We start from the raw sequence: 18784 nt of genomic DNA on the forward strand, positions 1-18784 counted from the left end.
TACATGGTAATATGAGTAGCCTGTTGTTGGTTCTAAGTTCAAGCCTCGTTGACCACTGAATTAACACACCAGGAGCCTGTCATCCTTTCAAGGCCAATAAAATGAATTCCAGTGTACTGGCAAAACCGCGTCCAAACTAATGATGCAACCAACACAAGACGACATTCTAAAGAGAGAGTGATATTAATAAAAAAAATAACTAAATAATAATTCAGAAACATTTACCTCCAGAAAATCATGTGTTGTACCAGATTGCTTATGTTGTGTGATCGAGCTGAAAAAAAAAAATAATAATAATAATAATAAGTCAAGGGTATAGATGGAGAGACAGACAGAGAGAGGTAGGTAGAAAGACAGACAGAGAGAGATATAAACAGACAGGGAAAGAGACACACACACGCACACACACACACACACACACACACACACACACACACACACACACACACACACACACACACACACACACACACACATATATATATATATATATATATATATATATATATATATATATATATATATATATATATATATATATATATATATACACACAGACACACACACACGTGTCTCACCATTGGTTTAATTCATTCGAGATCAGAGGCCGTGATAAGACTTCGTACCAGTCATTATAAATGTTTTTCAATTCTCTTCTAAAATCATTGACCTCTTCAATAAGAGCATTAATTTCATGCACCTCGTCGTGATATGTAAACTGCTCTTCTTCCAAGGACCTGCCAAGAAAAAAAAAATATATATATATATATTTATATATCAGAATTATCACGATTTAATTTATAATCAATTGCTTCATCGTTCAAAGAGGAACCAATACACAGGCTTACCAACTTTGTGTTGAGCTGTTTTGTTCGCGGAAGAAAGATCGCTCATGTCTCAGTTGTAAAAATGAAAATCCCGTCTGGCAGAAACTTTGTCTGGCGAATCACTTACTTATAAGGCAACGACGAGGAAATTACCTAATCATTGGGTGTGGCCACAGGAAATGACACCGGGTGAGGCAGCTTGGAAAATAACTGGGCGATTATATTCTCAAATTATATGAATCATTTTCAAAACGTACTTAAAATACCCTAAAATGGTTTTGATTCAAATGTTTTCAGTTCGTGTTCTGAGATAAAATATAAACACGAGACCTTGTCTCACAGAATAGTTCCTGTTTTTCTTTTCACAGCACGACCGTGTCAAAAAAACACTTCCTCATTTTCACGGCATGAACTGAAAACATTTGAAACAAAACTTTTTTTATGGCGTGGTTTATACACAAAAATGATTTGCAACTCGGGCGGTGGCCAGATGAGATCATTAAGAGAAGTTTATCATTTTGTGATGGCACAAAAGGGGTATCTTAAAAAATATAAAGATTCAAATGTTTTGTTTTTCAATATTTTAGATGGGGATTATTGTGCAAAGAAAATTAAACTATTGAAGGAATTTGAGAATGAACAAATCTTTATAGGTTCAATGAGTGAGCTGTTCAACCCCCAGGTGTTCAATTCAATGAGGTTCAACCTCCAGGTTAAAAGGGGAGACAAATAAATATACCTTGGGATAAAAAGGGGGTTTATTTTTAGGGAAAAAAATAGGAATCGCTGAAAATCCCCCATTCATTTACATGGGGAAAAGTGAGCCAGAACCAGTATATTCACCCTACTGCTCTCATCAAGTCTCGCACTTCCATCCAGTGGTTACCTTGCACACCTTACACGAAATCAATTATGTAGGCAGTTGTTTGATTATTATATTTTTGGATCATTTTTTAAAAGCTGTGTTGGCAATACGAGTACTGCAGCATAGCAAACCAATTGTTCAAATTTGCATAAAAGCACCAAAATTGGTACATATGTTGACTAATGTATTCTGAGCAATTCTGGATATGGAGCCACTCGAGATTGTGCCTTGGTCAGCTTTGGCTGACCGTGTGTGTGTGTGTGTGTGTGTGTGTGTGTGTGTGTGTGTGTGTGTGTGTGTGTGTGTGTGTGTATACCTATAGATAGATACATAGATAGATAGATAATATATTTTTGGATCATTTTTTAAAAGCTGTGTTGGCAATATGAATACCGAAGTATAGCAAACCAAGGCAAACAAGGCACAGCTTTGGCTGACCAAGGCACAATCTCGAGTGGCTCCATATCCAGAATTGTTCAGAATACATTAGTCAACATATGTACCAATTTTGGTGCTTTTATGCAAATTTGAACAATTGATCTGAAATATCAGACTACGCTGCTGGACTATACTGCACAGAAACGTTGATGGGATAAGAAAGGAATTTTTACAATAAAAAAGGAATCATGAGAAATTTTACAAGATGATTTCATTGCATATGTTTGTGTGCAGCACGTGTTGTGTACGGCCGTCGGAGTTCTGCTGCATTACTCGTTGCTCTCATCTGTTTCCTGGATGGGTCTAGAGGCATTGCATTTGCACCTTGCTCTTGTACGGGTATTTTTCTACACCCCACATCGCCTAATGAAAACCGCAGCACTAGGTTGGGGTATGTAGCACCCGTAACCCGATGATCCGTGGTCTGATGCAATAACATGGTGCCCCGTTACAGTCGTGGCCGGGTCCATGGTAGTTGCTGATATTCCTGTTGGAATCATCAATCGCGGTACTTTCTATCTTCTCAAGTTCCAGTGTCGCAAAATTGGGAGGATATGTTTGTGGGTGAAGTTTGAGATGAAAAACCAATGACGGCATAATTCTTGTGAATATTCAGTGTGCTTGTGGTCTGTTTGTGGCCAGGGTTACCCGTGGTGGTTGTTGGATTGCTGCTCATTATTGATGCTGATGCTTACCAAGCTGTTGATGAAGGACATGGAGAAGTCTTGTATGTTTAACGAGACATATATCTTCCTAATCTCATTTAACAACGTTCACTGGTGTTCAGTTACAGCTGTGCAATTAGTATCAGTCCTGTAATGACAATACACTGTTATTTTAGCTCGAGTGTATATTCTTTAAAAGTTCCTTTTCACAATTTCTGTTCATATAACATCTCTTAACCTCTCTCCGTCATACCTTCTAACCTTTCGTTTCTGATTCTGATGTACTATACTTTGTTACATAGTGTGGGTGCTGCGCAAGCAGTTTCTTGGCAAGGGCTATACTGGGTGGTTTGCCATTGACTTCCCAGCAGTAGTTACGGCAGGAATTAGTAATTTGTTCAATGTCTAGGTGATAATTCACCAACTTCTCTTCGAAAGACAGTGGGGTCTTTAACGTCCACTAATTAATGCCGGCAGATGGGACGCCCAGTTTAACGTCGATCCGAGGGACGTCACACATGTTGATGAATCACCCTGCCTGTGAAACACCAGGTTAACAGTTTATAGCTGGGTCAAGATTCGAACGCAGGCGAGACAGCTCAGAGAGAGGGGAGTGTACATGCCTCTAAGACATCTTGCAAGCCCAACTTTTCCATGCTTATAGTTTATGTTCCAAGGCAACCAACTGACATCATTTTGTACTATTCATCCATCCATCCATTGGGACCATACTCTGTGCAGAGCGTTAGTGCTGTCTAAGCAGTCTCCTTGACTATTGGGCACAATCATGGACGGGTCGCCACTCCGTCACAGTATACCAGCATGCTGACACTCATTTTACTGACCTCGGAAGGATGACAGACAGAGTAAACCTCACCCGGTATTAATTCAACAGCCAAGAGGGATTTGAACTCGGGATCCTCGGATCCCAAGCCCACCACCCGAACCATTAAGCCAACACCAAGCATTTTGGATCAGGTCACCCCTGAAAAAAGTTCCTGCTGAACTAAAACACTCCTTCCATGCTCTCTCAAAGTTTTACTGTCCCATAATCACCGAACAAAGCAAAAAGGCTCCTATTTTAAGAATTGATTCATAAGCTAAGCTCTCAAAACTTCAATATATCAGATGATGTTGAAAAACGAATACCAAGAGACACATGTTGACTTACTCTATCCACAGCTGTTGGATTCGGCCCGGGCTGCCCTTGGGATTGACTGTTATCGCCTACTTGGCTGTAGTTCTACTGATGAACCTACTTGTCTTCATTTTCGTGTTAATGCAACTTGCACACTTAAGGTAAATGCAAATTGAACACATTTAGTTATTTTAACTGTGTTGACATTTCTGCACACTCTTTAAAAGGTTGCTGGGGCAATTTTCTACCGTTATATGTGGATACACTTGACATCTCCAGTCTAAATTATAATATATTTCAAATCGTTGAAAGGCCTCCAACCTTTTCCTTTAACAACAACAACAACAAAATAAACATTCTATTATTTATAAAGCAATACATGACATTGACAACCAATAAGGGTGAAGAGGTCCCATTGGGTATAAGGAGGAAATCCTAGTAAACTCCACTCTGAAACCTGACATGAGTGATGTGTTCTCAGAAGCTCATTGCACAAGTCACAATTGAACATGTGTACCTCCATCGTATTTTCAAAAGATTATTTCATGCTCATCAGTTTCAATCAATGACGACAGACCACCTTTTGAGTTATTGCGAGTGAACACAAAGATTAATTACACTTTGGAGCTATTTTATTCATATTGAGGAATAATAGTCTATCAGATCTTTTCATTATTTAAATTCCTCATCTCTCCTCGGCAGGTCTGGTCGGTCTTTTCCAAACGCTGGTCCAGCTCCAGCAACGGGTCGACACTCACCCAGTGGTCTGCAAGCAGCTGGTTCACTAGCAAGCCTTCTGGGCCTCACTTGGATTTTAGGCCTGGTGGCCTTTGGTCCAACATACCTTCCATTCATGTACCTGTTTGTTATATCCAATAGTTTACAGGGTGAGCTAACCATTGAGACCTCCACTTCACCAACCTTTCCTTACTCCCCACTTCTACTTCTACAATTCTACTTCCCTCTCGAAACATCCATTCTGACAACACTTTTTTTCAATAATGACTTGAAACGCCCTCATGTAAATATCCAGAAGGGTCTGATATGCAAGTTAACCTTAGTTAGTTGTACTTTTCTGTACAGTGATCTAAAGCTCATGGTGGAGCATCTAAACCAGGGGTCTCCAACCTGCGTCCCGTGGGCCACATGTGGCCCGTTAGACAGATTTATGCGGCCCGCGGTGCCATATTAAGTTTACATTACAATGCGGCCCACGATACTGCCAATTTGTCAGGGTCAATGATCAAAGCGTTCTGTAATTTTTATTATGATTTTGATTCATATTAGACATGTGTTTTTGAAAACGATTATTTATTTATCATATTAGTTGGCAAGAAAAATATATTCAGCACTAATTTTTGTTTAAATTTCCACATATTAATTAAATATTTTTTCGGGATTTAGGGTCCTTTTTTTTGCGTGTGGCCCTCCGCCCCTCACCACTTTGGTTTTGTGGCCCTCCGCCCAAAAACGTTGGAGACCCCTGATCTAAACATATGTCATGTGTGGCAAGAACAGTAGGAGACATTGATGTACTTATACATGTACTGGCACATTACCCGTAGGCTGATTGCATCACCCCCCCCCCAATAGTGATACACACAAACACACATATACACACACATACACACACACACACACACACACACACACACACACACACACACACACACACACACACACACACACACACCAATACAGCTGCTGAATAAAAAACTGGCCCCAATCAGAAATCAATAAGTGAGACATCAAAACAAGAAAACTACTTACCCATCAGGTCTTCAAAATGTTCGACAATTACCAGTGCATGCCGAGAATGTACTTACCTGAAAAGAGGAAGGGAGTGACCTGATGGAACTCAACCAGGTGCACAGAGCAACGAGTGTAGGATGAGCTGAGGATGTGAAATGCTCAAGACTATCGGATTCAATTTGTAAACAAGCACGAACACAAAAAACTTGAAAAAGTATCCCTAACTCAACTTGCAAAAAAAATTTGCAACTGGAGGGGGAGCACTCGGGAGAGTGCAAAACCTCCGCCGCCAATACTGCTGGGTCACTCAAGTGAACCTTATATCTTATTCATTAAATATGATGTAAACAGTGCTGACAGAGTTATAGTTCTTTTTTCCAACATTTTTTTTTTGGGGGGGGGGTTTGGAAATCACTTAACACATGTAAAAATGCAAAAAAAAAATCGAAATTTTGTTGAAAGAAAAGTTGCAAATAAAATTTTTCTCTCACAATTTTTTGGGGGGGGGTTGGAAATCACTTAAAACATGTAGAAATGCAAAAAAATTCTTTTTTGGGAGGGGTAACAATTTTTTTTTGGGGGCGGGTTGGAAATCACTTAAAACATGTAAAAATGCAAAAAAATTAATTTTTTTTGTCAAACAATTTTTTTGGGGGGGGGGGCTGGAAATCACATAAAATATGTATAAATGCAAAAAAAAAATTCTCTATTTTTTGGGGGTGTGGGTAACAATTTTTTTGGGGGGGTGGAAATCACTTAAAATGTAGAAATGCAAAAAACAAATTTCTCTAAATTTTTTTGGGTGGGGGGTAACAATTTTTTTGGTGGCGGTTGGAAATCACTTAAAACATGTAGAAATGCAAAAAAAAAATTTTTGAACAATTTTTTTTGGTGGGGTAACAATTTTTTTGGGGGGGGGGGTTGGAAATCACTTAAAACGTAGAAATGCAAAAAAAAATTTCCTCCTTTTTTGGGAGTCAATGATCATTCTATTATTTATAAAAATTTTATAAAAAATTTATATTTATAAAACAATTTTTTGGGGGGTTTAAAATCACTTAAAACATGTAAAAATGCAAAAAATAATTTTTTCTCAATTTTTTTTGGGGGGTTGGAAATCACTTAAAATATGTAGAAATGCAAAAAAATAATTTTTTTCTCTAACAATTTTTTTTGGGGGGTAACAATTTTTTGGGGGGTTGGAAATCACTTAAAACATGTAGAAATGCAAAAAAATCCTCTTTTTTGGGGGTGGGGGTAACAATTTTTTTGGGGGGGGTTGGAAATCACTTAAGACATGTAGAAATGCAAAAAAATTTCTCTATTTTTTTGGGGTGGGGTAACAATTTTTTGGGGGGGTTGGAAATCACTTAAAACATGTAGAAATGCAAATAAAAAAAAATTTTTGTCTAACAATTTTTTTTGGGGGGGGGTGGAAATCACTTAAAATATGTAGACATGCAAAAAAAATTTTTTTTTCTCTAACAATTTTTTTGGGGGGGGTAACAATTTCTTTTGGGGGGGTTGGAAATCACTTAAAACATTTAGAAATGCAAAAAAAAAAATTCTCCAACAATTTTTTTGGGGGTGGTTGGAAATCACTTAAAACATGTAGAAATGCAAAAAAAATTCTCTAACAATTTTTTTTGGGGGGGTTGGAAATCACTTAAAACATGTAGAAATGCAAAAAAAAAATTCTTCTTTTTGGGGGGAGGGTAACATTTTTTTGGGGGGCGGAGTTGGAAATCACTTAAAACATGTAAAAATGCAAAAATAAAAAAAATTTCTCAAACAATTTTTTTTGGGGGGTAACAATTTTTTTTGGGGGGTGTTGGAAATCACTTCAAACATGTAGAAATGCAAAAAAATTCTTTTTTTTAGGGGGGGTAATAATTTTTGGGGGTTGGAAATCACTTAAAACATGTAAAAATTCAAAAAAAAAAATTTCTCAAGCAATTTTTTTGGGGCGGGGGTTGGAAATCACTTAAAATATGTAGAAATGCAAAAAAAAAAAATTTCTCTAGCAATTTTTTTTTGGGGGGGGTAACAATTTTTTTGGGGGGGGTGTTGGAAATCACTTCAAACATGTAGAAATGCAAAAAAAAAATTCTTTTTTTAGGGGGGGGGGTAATAATTTTTGGGGGTTGGAAATCACTTAAAACATGTAAAAATTCAAAAAAAATTTCTCAAACAATTTTTTTTGGGGCGGGGGGTTGGAAATCACTTAAAATATGTAGACATGCAAAAAAAAAAATTTCTCTTACAATTTTTTTGTGGGGGAGTAACAATTTTTTTGGGGGGGTTGGAAATCACTTAAAACATGAAGAAATGCAAAAAAAAAAAAATTCTCAAACAATTTTTTTGGGCTGGGGGGTTGGAAATCACTTAAAACATGAAGAAATGCAAAAAAAAAATTTTTTTCTCTTTTTTTTTGGGTGGGGGTAACAATTTATTTTGGGGGTTGGAAATCACTTAAAACATGTAGAAATGCAAAAAAAAAAAATTCTCCAACAATTTTTTTTGGGGGGGTAACAATTTTTTTGGGAGGGGCTGGGAAACACAAAACATGTAGAAATGCAAAAAAAAAAATTCTCTATTTTTTTGGGGGGGGGTAACAATTTTTTGGGGGGGTTGGAAATCACTTAAAACATGTAGAAATGCAAAAAAAAATTCTCTATTATTTTTGGGGGGGTATTGGAAATCACTTAAAACATGTAGAAATGCAAAAAAAAATTTTTTCTCTTACAATTTTTTTTTTGGGGGGGGGACCAAGTCCAAAATTTAATGGCACGATCCTTGGACGATACCTACCCCCCCCCCCACCAAGTTTCGGCGAAATCCGTCGAGGAGTTTTTCCGTAATACTGTTCACAAACAAACAAACAAACAAACAAATGAATCACTCATGGAGTGAGGAAGTTGTCGAAGTTGTTTGAAAATTTATTATAACTCCATTGCAGTCACACGGATACAGCACAAGAAACAGCATTTACAGTTCAGTCAGTTGCCATCATGAACAACATTCGAATGTGGAATGTGATGTCAATGGTTTAAGTCAAAAACTCCATCATCACCTCCACCTCCTCCGCATAAAAACAAGCAAAATTCTTACTGAAAACGGAAAATTGACACACCTGCGTGATGGTAACGTCATAATGGATTGGTACAATGTGGAGGGCCTTTCATTGTTAATAAAACTGGCCTGCACTGCAAAATAATACATCACGTTTGCAGAATAGTGCCATTGGCGCTTGAGCGCGATAGACGAATTTTCGGTGTCAGGTGAACTATTGAACCAGAACAGTCACAACGAAGGCCTGGATATCTCATGAAAGAGTAATATCTGAACTACATTCTCACCTAGTTTGAGCCACATATCACAAAAATTGATGGAGATACGCGCTTTCAAAAATGGCCAAATTATGACACATTTTTGCTGATGGGATCCAGAATACAAACCGGAAGTTGATCAAATTACGTCAGCTAATGGCCAATCGTATGTTTTATATTCCCTAAAAGTTTGAGCGAAAAATATAAAACTTTCGAATTTTAAGAATTCTTTTGTCATGTAAATGGGCTTTTCAATGCAAATTTCAAACATTTTGTGACGTCACAATCTGGATCCGATCCGGTTGAAACATGGCAGGGTGAAAGATATTATGACCCTACATAAGCACATTAAATATCTAAGCAATTGAACAAGAAATGGCAGAGAAATGATTTTTTGAAAGTTCGTCCCATGTAAATGATTGGGATTTTTTGAAACTTTGTGAATTTTTCGTGACGTCATCATTTGATCCAGGTTCACCCAAATTTATAGGTTCAGTCCTTGGGTGATTATCTTTCATGTCAAAATGTTTCGTGGACATATACACAAGGACCGCTGAGAAAATCGATGCACAGACAGACAAACACACACACAAACAAACAAACAAACTCTTAACTGTACAAAGTGACAGAAGTTGTCTTCGACAACTTAACAAACAGAAAGGGGTGAAAACAGTAACCTCCATCCATCTTCGAAGATGGCGGACGTTAATAACAGGTGCGAATAGAAGATACAACTCAGGAAAATGAAACAGCAACAAATACAGCCCCAATGATTGCAAAAAAAAAGGGCAAAATAATTGTATCAAATGAAATATCAACAAATATACACCAACAACTGGGAGAATGACAAAAGAGCAGGTAAAATTGAAAAAATTAATTGGACCGAGTTGGGATCGACAAATAAGATTCAATGGAATGGCTACGAAGAGGTCAGCTCAACTGTGACGGGGAACGAATAATAAATGCTCAAGATCAAGGACACTACACCAATGGATTTAAAAAGATGGTGGGACTGAGCCAGACAGACAAGTGTAGGTTCTGCAAGACAGAAACAGAGAGTACTAGTCACCTGCTTTTGGGATGCAAAAAACTATTATCAGAACAACTTTGCACACAACAGCAAAACAAAGTATACAACGTGATTCATTGGCATATCTGTGAAAGAAAATCAATATCCCAGTTTCATAAAACCCATGGAAACATGAACCAATGGCTATCATTGAAAATAAGCACATCATTATCCCATCAAGCGTGAACATAGAAAACAAAGCCTTGCAACCCAACATCATTCTCAGGAACAAAAAGGAAAAGACAGCATTGCTGATTGAGATATCAGTACCCAGCGATTTTGGCTTAAATAATGCAGAAATCAAGACAATGACCAAATACCAGGGCCTCAAAAATGAGATCAAGAGATTGTGAAAGCTGAAGAGCATCCAAATTGCACCACCAGTGATAATTGGAGCAACAGGAATAATAAAGAAGGACCTCACTGAAATTTTGAAGACCATCCCCCGGGAATATTACCACAAACTAACTACAGTTGGAGTCAGTCCGGGGGTTCAGTGACGATCCTGAAAACAGCCCTCGGAACAAAACTCTGAGAACAACAAAGTTGAACAGCTTGGTCCATGACCCATGATCCCTGACTGAAGTGAAGGTGGATACTTTGAGTCCTGGGAGGACTTTGTTCCACCTACTGAAACCCGCAAATGGAGATAGCAACCGACAACACACACACACACACACACACACACACACACACACACACACACACACACACACACACACACACACACACACACACACACACACACGTCAACAAATATTGGTGATTGTTTATGTATGTAATGTGATAATCAATCCAACACTCACATCATACTTGATTGGAGTTATTACATTTTCAGGCGCAATATTTAGTTATTTAGATCAGTGCTATTTTGCGACCGCCACCGGTACCGGTGGTCAGCAGGGTACCAGTGGAAATTGTGCTACTGCTGGGCGAAGGAGGAGAAGGAGACGGGGAAGGCGAGTCTGGAGGCAGTGGGAGAGGGGGAAGGGTAGAAGTGTGGAGGTGAGAGTTGGAACTCTGAATGTTGGGACGATGACTGGCAAAGGGCGAGAGTTGGCTGATATGATGGAGAGAAGAAAGGTGGTCATACTGTGCGTACAAGAGACCAAGTTGGTGGGGAGTAAGGCTAGGACAATTGGAGGTGGTTTCAAACTATTCTACCATGGTGTGGATGGGAGGAGAAATGGTGTCTGGGTAATCCTGAAGGAAGATTATGTCAAGAGGGCATTGGAGGTGAGGAGAGTGTCTGACCGAGTGATGAGTGTGAAGTGATGATGAATGTCATCAGTGCATATGCCCCACATATGGGTGTGAGATGGAGTATAAAGAAGATTTCTGGAGTGAGTTAGATGAAGTGGTGGAGAGTGTATCCAAGGATGAAAGAGTGGTGATTGGAGCAGATTTTAATGGACATGTGGGGAAGGGAATAAAGAGGATGAGGAGGTGATGGGGAGGTACGGTCTCAACAAGAGAAATGTGGAAGGGCAAATGGTGGTAGAGCTTGCAAAAAGAATGGAAATGGCAGTGGTAAATACGTATTTCAAGAAGAAGGAGGAACACAGGGTGACATACAAGAGTGGAGGAAAGTGTGCACAGGTGGATTACATCTTAAGTAGGAGATGCAACCTGAAAGAGATTAGTGACTGTAAGGTTGTGGCAGGGGAGAGTGTAGCTCGACAGCATCGATTGGTGGTCTGTAGGATGACTTTAGAGGTGAGGTTGAGGAAGAGAGTGAGCCCTGAACCAAGGACCAGATGGTGGAAGCTGAAAGAGGAAGACTGTTGTGTGAAATTTAGGGAGGAGGTGAGACAGGCGTTGGATGGTGGTAAAGATGGGTGGGATGATTGGGCAACGACAGCAGAAGTTGTGAGGGAGATAGCTAGGAAGGTACATTGTGTGACATCTGGATAGAGGAAGGAAGATAAGGAGACTTGGTGGTGGAATGAGGAAGTACAGGAAAGTATAAGGAAGAAGGGGTTGGCGAAAAAGAAAGTAGGCAGGAGTACAAGGAGTGGTGGCGAAAGGCAAAAAGAGAGGTGGCAAAGGCAAAGGAAAAGGCATATGACGAGCTGTATGAGAAATTGGATACAAAAGAAGGGGAAAAGGATTTATACCGATTGGCAAGACAGAGGGACCGAGCTGGGAAGGATGTGCTGCAGGTTAGGGTGATAAAGGGCGCAAATGGGAATGTGCTGACGAGCGAGGAGAGTGTGTTGAGAAGGTGGATGGAGTACTTTGAGGAGCTGATGAATGAAGAAAATGAGAGAGAGAGAAGGTTGGAAGAGGTGGAGATAGTGAATCTGGAAGTGGGGTGGATCAGTAAGGATGAAGTGAGGACTGCTATGAAGAAGATGAAAAGTGGAAAGGCGGTTGGCCCAGATGGTATACCAGTGGAGGCATGGAAGTGCTTAGGAGAGATGGCAGTGGGGTTGTTAACCAGATTCTTTCATAAAGTCTTGGAAAGTGAGAGGGTGCCGGAGGAGTGGAGATTAAGTGTACTGGTTCCGATTTTCAAGAATAAGGGTGATGTGCAGAGCTGTGGAAATTACAGAGGGATAAAGTTGTGAAGCCACACCATGAAGTTGTGGGAAAGAGTAGTGGAAGCTCGGTTGAGAGGAGAGGTGACGATCTGTGAGCAGCAATATGGGTTTATGCCAGGAAAGAGCACCACTGATGCGATGTTTGCTTTGAGAATGTTGATGGAGAAGTATAGGGAAGGCCAGAAGGAGTTACATTGTGTGTTTGTGGATTTAGAGAAAGCTTATGATAGGGTGCCAAGAGAGGAGTTGTGGTATTGTATGAGGAAGTCGGGAGCGGTGGAGAAGTATGAGAGGATGGTGCAGGATATGTATGAGGACAGTGTGACAGCGGTGAGGTGTGCGGTAGGAATGACGGACCGGTTTAAGATTAAAGTGGGATTGCACCAAGGATCGACTCTGAGCCCTTTCCTGTTTGCAATGGTGATGGACAGGTTGACGGACGAGATCAGACTGGAGTCTCCATGGACTATGATGTTCGTGGATGACATCATGATCTGCAGGGAGAGTAGGAAAGCAGGCTGAAGCGAGCCTTGAGAGGTGGAGGGACGCATTGGAGAGAAAGGGAATGATAGTCAGTAGGAGTAAGACGGAGTACATGTGCGTAAATGAGAGGGAGGGTGGTGGTATGGTGCGGTTGCAAGGAGTTGAGGTGGGGAAAGTGGATTGGTTTAAATACTTGGGATCAACTGTCCAAAGTAACGGAGAGTGTGGGAGAGAAGTGAAAAAGAGAGTGCAGGCAGGATGGAGTGGGTGGAGAAGAGTTGCAGGAGTGATTTGTGACAGAAGGGTAGCTGCAAGAGTGAAGGGGAAAGTATATAAGACGGTAATGAGACCAGCTATGTTGTATGGTTTGGAGGCGGTGGCACTAACAAAAAGACAGGAAGCGGAGCTGGAGGTGGCAGTGTTAAAGATGCTGCGATTCTCGTTGGGAGTGACGAGAATGGATAGGATAAGAAATGAGTATATTAGAGGGACAGCGCAGGTAGGACGGTTTGGAGACAAAGTGAGAGAGGTGAGATTGAGATGGTTTGGACATGTGCACAGGAGGGAAACGGAGTATATCGGGAGAAGGATGTTGAAGATGGAGCCGCCAGGCAGGAGGAGAAGAGGAAGGCCAAAGAAGAGGTTCATGGATATGGTGAGGGCGGACATGCGGGTGGTTGGAGTGTCAATGGAAGATGTGGAGGATAGAGCGAAATGGAGACGGTTGATCCGCTGTGGCGACTCCTAACGGGAGCAAGCCGAAAGAGGAAGAAGAAGATCAGTGCTATTTTGAGGCCTGAAAAAATACAGGCCTGTTTATCCCACTTCTGACATGTGCTGGTCGATGGATCAAAGCAGAAAAATTAATACAGAAAAGTATCAAATATGACTTTTGGAGACATACACGACATTATAATGCAGTACAGTACTGTCATACACACATGAAGTTCTTGCGTATGGCAGATTGGCTACCAGGGTAGCGATCATTTCTTGGAAGCGCAGCTGTGCCGCTGATGCTGTGCTTCTCTACAAGTACACTGGTATTCATTTTGCCAACCTCGGAAGGATGACAGGCTGAGTCAACCCCACCTGGTGTTAATTCAGCAGCCAACGGAGCTCAAACTCAGGACCCTAAGATCCTAAGCCAGCTGCCCTAACCATAAAGCGAACATCAGGCTCACACAGGAAGTGGTCTCTGTTTAAAGTTTGGAATGACGAAGTATGCCTGTGAATCGTCACTATTTTACAAACTACATGTACCATACATCACTTTGCTGGAAATGTGCACAAGTATCATGTTGCAAACACATTTTACCATATCGGAGGTTTTAGAGGTAATCAATATCAATATTCAATCTTTCATTAGCCCTGTACTCAAGCCAAACAGACTTTTAATGTTTCTTCTATTAGTGGTTGATGTATCAAAGCAGAAAGCAGTTCTGAACACATCACTGTAGTACACACAGTGAGGTATGTGTGGTCTGGCATGATGAAGACAGTCTGAATGTTCACTAAATGTGCATTTTACGAAGTATTTATATGCTGTTTAAAAGTGTAGATCTGTGATTTATTTTAAATGTAGCAGATTCCAGTGAAGAATGGATAAGGAAAGAGTAGGCTTTATCCTGTGGCAAATGGGATAGGAGCTAGGATCCATGGGAATTTGATGTAATGTAAAATGTGACTTCAGGACCTCAACTCTCCCGCCTCCCCCTCCCATTCTTTCTCCCATTCTCTCCCCCCTCCCATTCTCTCCCCTCCCCCTCCCATTCTTTCACCCCTCCCTCCTTCCCTTCCCATTCTTTTATTTCTCCCATCCTCCCTCTTTCTCTCCCATCCCCATCATTCTGTCCCCCTCCCATGCCATCACTCTCTCTCCTCATTCTTTCCCACCTCCCTCCTCCTCACTCTGTCCCCAAGCCCGATATTGGCATAACAGTTGAGGTGGCTGGCTTAAGATATTGGGGTCTTCAGTTTGAGCCCCTGTCATGAAATTGAAATAACAACAGATGGGTTGACTCAACCTGTCATCCATCCGAGGTCAGCTAAATGAGTACAAACTTACTGAAAACAGGAGCACTGCATCAGTGGCACAGCCACACTTCCAGAAAATGATGCAACCTGCAGCCATAAGCTGCAGATGAAACAACTCTGCCCCCCCTTTTCCCTCCCTCTCACACTGTCCCCCTCCCTCCCCCTCATTTTGTCCTCCTTCCCTCCTCTTCACTCAAGTTAATATAAATCTGTGAGAGAGTCAGAAAGTGTGAGCCTTTCAAAAGAGGCCTATGAAACCTCAGACCTATACAGAGTACAGAAATATGGCGGAAGTGGTATAGAAATCGTGGGTGGAGTCGGGCAAACTCTCCAACAAATGGGTGGAACTCTCACACACGCACAGACGGACAGACATACACACGGCTCCTTTTATAGTGTAGATATATTGTTACGAATCTGGCAGCCATGAGCACACAACAGACAGGTCCCCGTAGCTCAGTTATTTCATTAAGTATATGTGTGTATAGTTAGAATCCATCCCCTGTGTCTAATGGGTGATTAAATGTCCGTTCGCTGTGGAGTGATTTTGATAGTAAGGGTTTTCTTTTACATCTTCGCTTTCACAACAACAACACCACCTTCGCCTCACTCCATTCTGACGCCATAACGCTCGCGGTGGGCGGAGTTCAATGAAGGACTTGGCGTCTCTCTCGACCAATCAGAGAGATGCGAGCGAGCTTGCTGTCGTTTGGCCAATGGGAGCCAACGCAGGACAATATTACTCATCGTCCTGTTTGAGGGGCGGTCCGCCGTGATGCCTGCCACGTCCCACGGTCCAATCAGCGGACTTGGTGCCCCTTTTGGCCAATCACAGGGGCAATGAGCGGATCACGCACCAAAACTGTCCAGTAAAGGGGGGCGCATTACGAGAGGGAGTCCCCTCCCCCCTGGATGGGGAGTGAATAATTGATTGGCGCGATCCGACTGGGTACAGTTGGGGTTTGCCTGCCGGAACAGCTCGAACCGCCTCGCCTTGCCTGCTTGCGCTCACTGCCTTGTCCGCCCTCGTGCTGGTTGGCGTCCGTCCTTCACCCTCCGTCCCTGGCGCTTGGAATGGCATCGTTCTTGCGGGTTCGAGTCCCACCGAGCCAGAACGGCGAAGACCGCATGAGGCGGACAGGTCCAAGCTAGCTCTGGTCTCCAGCTCACCTATCTTCGAGCTGGAAGCCTTCAATAAAGACCCGACGGGGTCCATTTCTGGGTATTTCTGTGTGTGTGTGTGTGTGTGTGTGTGTGTGTGTGTGTGTGTGTGTGTGTGTGTGTGTGTGTGTGTGTGTGTGTGTGTGTGTGTGTGTGTGTGTGTGTGTGTGTGTGTGTGTGTGTGTGTGTCCGTGGGCCCCGTTTGACAAGTAGAAACTGTTAAGTGCCTATGTTCCTTGTACATTATTTGCCTTGCTATATTCGGAAAACTCTGCCCTTACGTGCTCCCCTCGTTCCCCAATTATTGTTGTAAATAAATTCCCCTTTTGTTGAATGTACCAGCTCATCCTTGTCCTTTCTGCCATTGGTTCGCCATGGTGCGTATTGGGGATTAGGAAGGCCGTTGCCGAAGTTGTACATTTGGACCGACGGGCCTCGGTAACCATCCGCTCGGGTTACGCACGGTTCGAGCTCGGTGACGGCTCGTTCCGCTCGAGGCCTGCCAAAGGTGTGAATTCCCCGGTAGCTTTGCCGCGTGGATATAGGTATATTGAAGTTGGCAATTAACCCTACTCCACGCGGTCGAATTATTGGCGATTCATGGTCCTGTAAAGGCCCCGTACTTTCGGATTTATCTCAAAGGTACGACCTAAATTCCGGGTGTTCGGTGGAGCCGACACTATTGCTCCCCCGAGCGGTCGTGCTCGCCACTGAGACCCGGCAACACAACAATATTACAAAGACATTAGTAAACAATGGACACATCAATACAATTATATGGGGTTTGAATTGATGGATTACAGCATCATGAAACAAGTGCTCAAATGGGAATGCCAAACAGCATAACCCATAAAATGATCTTTTTAATTTAGTTTTTAATAATGCCGAATGAAGGAATAATGTGTGGACAGACATTCCATGTGCAGGACAATCAATTAGTCATAATTATCAAGCACAAACCCTCTAATAGGATCCTGAGCAATCAAAATATGTCCAATGACTTATTATTATCAATAGGTATCATCCTGAGACTCCTCTTATGATAAAAAAAAAACATTGCCCTGATGCTCCTCTTTAACCGTGATCATATTCCATTCTGGTGGTTTATTTTCGGGAATACACTTGAACAATCCATTTTCAGCCTCATTTCATTCCTGTAACTGTTGCCTCTCAATAACCAGGGTTTTGCATCTTCTTGTTCCACTGCATCTTGAGACCGAAGGTACGACGACTTTGGCTCAAACAGCTCAACTCCATTCAGCTCCACTGGCTTTGCAAGTTCGGTACGTTGGGTTCACATGTGGCCATAACTTCAAATGTGGATGTAAATAGACCATTGTTAAGGGTCGTGTTGCAGTTCAGATGTGTACCAGCCATAAAGATTGAATTGTCATGATACTTTATGTGTAGGGCCTACTTTAGATTTCATGGGAGAGTTTATGACCTGAAAGATAGACCGGCAAAGCAAGGTGTTTCTGAATTTATCCTTTATTTTCTTTTTAAAGGAGGAGAGAAGAGAAGCTGGTTTAATTTTCAAAGAGCTCCTCGCCCTCTTTGCTCCAACACCTCTCCAGACCCGGCTGCTTGCTTAGAAGTCAAAGTGAAAGCTTCAACTATTGCACCAAATGGATGAAAAGCTCCAAAGAAGTAAACGACAACTCATCTTGAATTTGCTCACCTTCATATACTGTCCAATTTTCTTTATGCTCATTAAAATTCCACTGTACTAATCTCGAAACACTATATTTTGGAACTCGTGATGCAATCAAGTTCCCTTACGTCATCTGATCACATTCCCAGCATTAGCTCATCTACCTTCCCTTCCATTGACTCAGGTCGATTTCCAAAACAAACTCTCTTTCCACTTCCTCCTGAATGCTCACGACCTGAGAGCACGTAATCTTCAAATAGTTGCGCATGAGGTTATGTGGTCATTGTTACATTATAAAGTGTCACTGACAAAGAAAATTCATTACTCAAGCATTCCTTATAGAAATAACAGCCTTTTGGTTATTTACAACATCTTGGATCATGGAAGAGAGGGTATGAACTGCAGAAAGTGGGGAATCACGGCAACAGTCGGACACACTAAGCAAGGGAATGAACAGAGACAGAGAGACAGAGACAGACAGAGACAGACACCCACACTGAAACTTGCAAGTGTAAGAAGGTTGGTTTAGGGAGGGTTAATAGGGGTAATAAAGATAGTGAGTAAGGTTGGGGGTGATGTCAGATGGTGGTGTACTGCATGTTTGAAGCCCTGGAGGGAAGAGGGGGATTGAAGCAGCTTCAGGAAGGCAGTTCCATAAATTACATAAGTAAGGAGCAACGTAGTTGAAATGTGTGGTTGGCCTGGATTTTGGAGTTTAATCAGGAAGAGATTACTTGAAGAATGCATGCATCCTCGAGTTGTTGGGGAGGGTCAGAGTGATGTGAGCATCAATGTCGCAAAATCACTGGAGAGGTGGTAAACCAGAGAG

General features: G+C 41.6%; 1 protein-coding gene and 1 long non-coding RNA gene across 4 annotated transcripts in view; one reads left to right on the forward strand and one right to left on the reverse strand.

Moving 5' to 3' along the window:
• Positions 1-18784, forward strand: part of LOC147011580 (adhesion G protein-coupled receptor G2-like) — a 65337-nt gene that overhangs the window by 45857 nt on the left and 696 nt on the right. For all 3 annotated transcript variants that reach the window (XM_085858342.1, XM_085858343.1, XM_085858344.1), the window contains exons 16-21: positions 2365-2521; positions 2773-2857; positions 3978-4094; positions 4636-4820; positions 17486-17587; positions 17810-17951. In XM_085858342.1, coding sequence (XP_085714468.1) covers positions 2365-2521; positions 2773-2857; positions 3978-4094; positions 4636-4820; positions 17486-17587; positions 17810-17937 — 774 coding nt within the window. In that variant the 3' untranslated portion in view covers positions 17938-17951. The remainder of the gene's footprint in view (positions 1-2364; positions 2522-2772; positions 2858-3977; positions 4095-4635; positions 4821-17485; positions 17588-17809; positions 17952-18784) is intronic.
• LOC147011581 (uncharacterized) lies at positions 27-952 on the reverse strand. The gene is made up of 3 exons (XR_015052010.1): positions 849-952; positions 579-737; positions 27-274 (listed from the first exon to the last, which is right to left on the reverse strand). It is a non-coding gene; the product is annotated as an uncharacterized LOC147011581 (long non-coding RNA).

The sequence above is a fragment of the Eptatretus burgeri genome, chromosome 15 (genome assembly GCF_056783735.1).
Source record: "Eptatretus burgeri isolate ZD-2024b chromosome 15, Ebu_testis_v1, whole genome shotgun sequence".
NCBI lineage: Eukaryota > Metazoa > Chordata > Myxini > Myxiniformes > Myxinidae > Eptatretus > Eptatretus burgeri.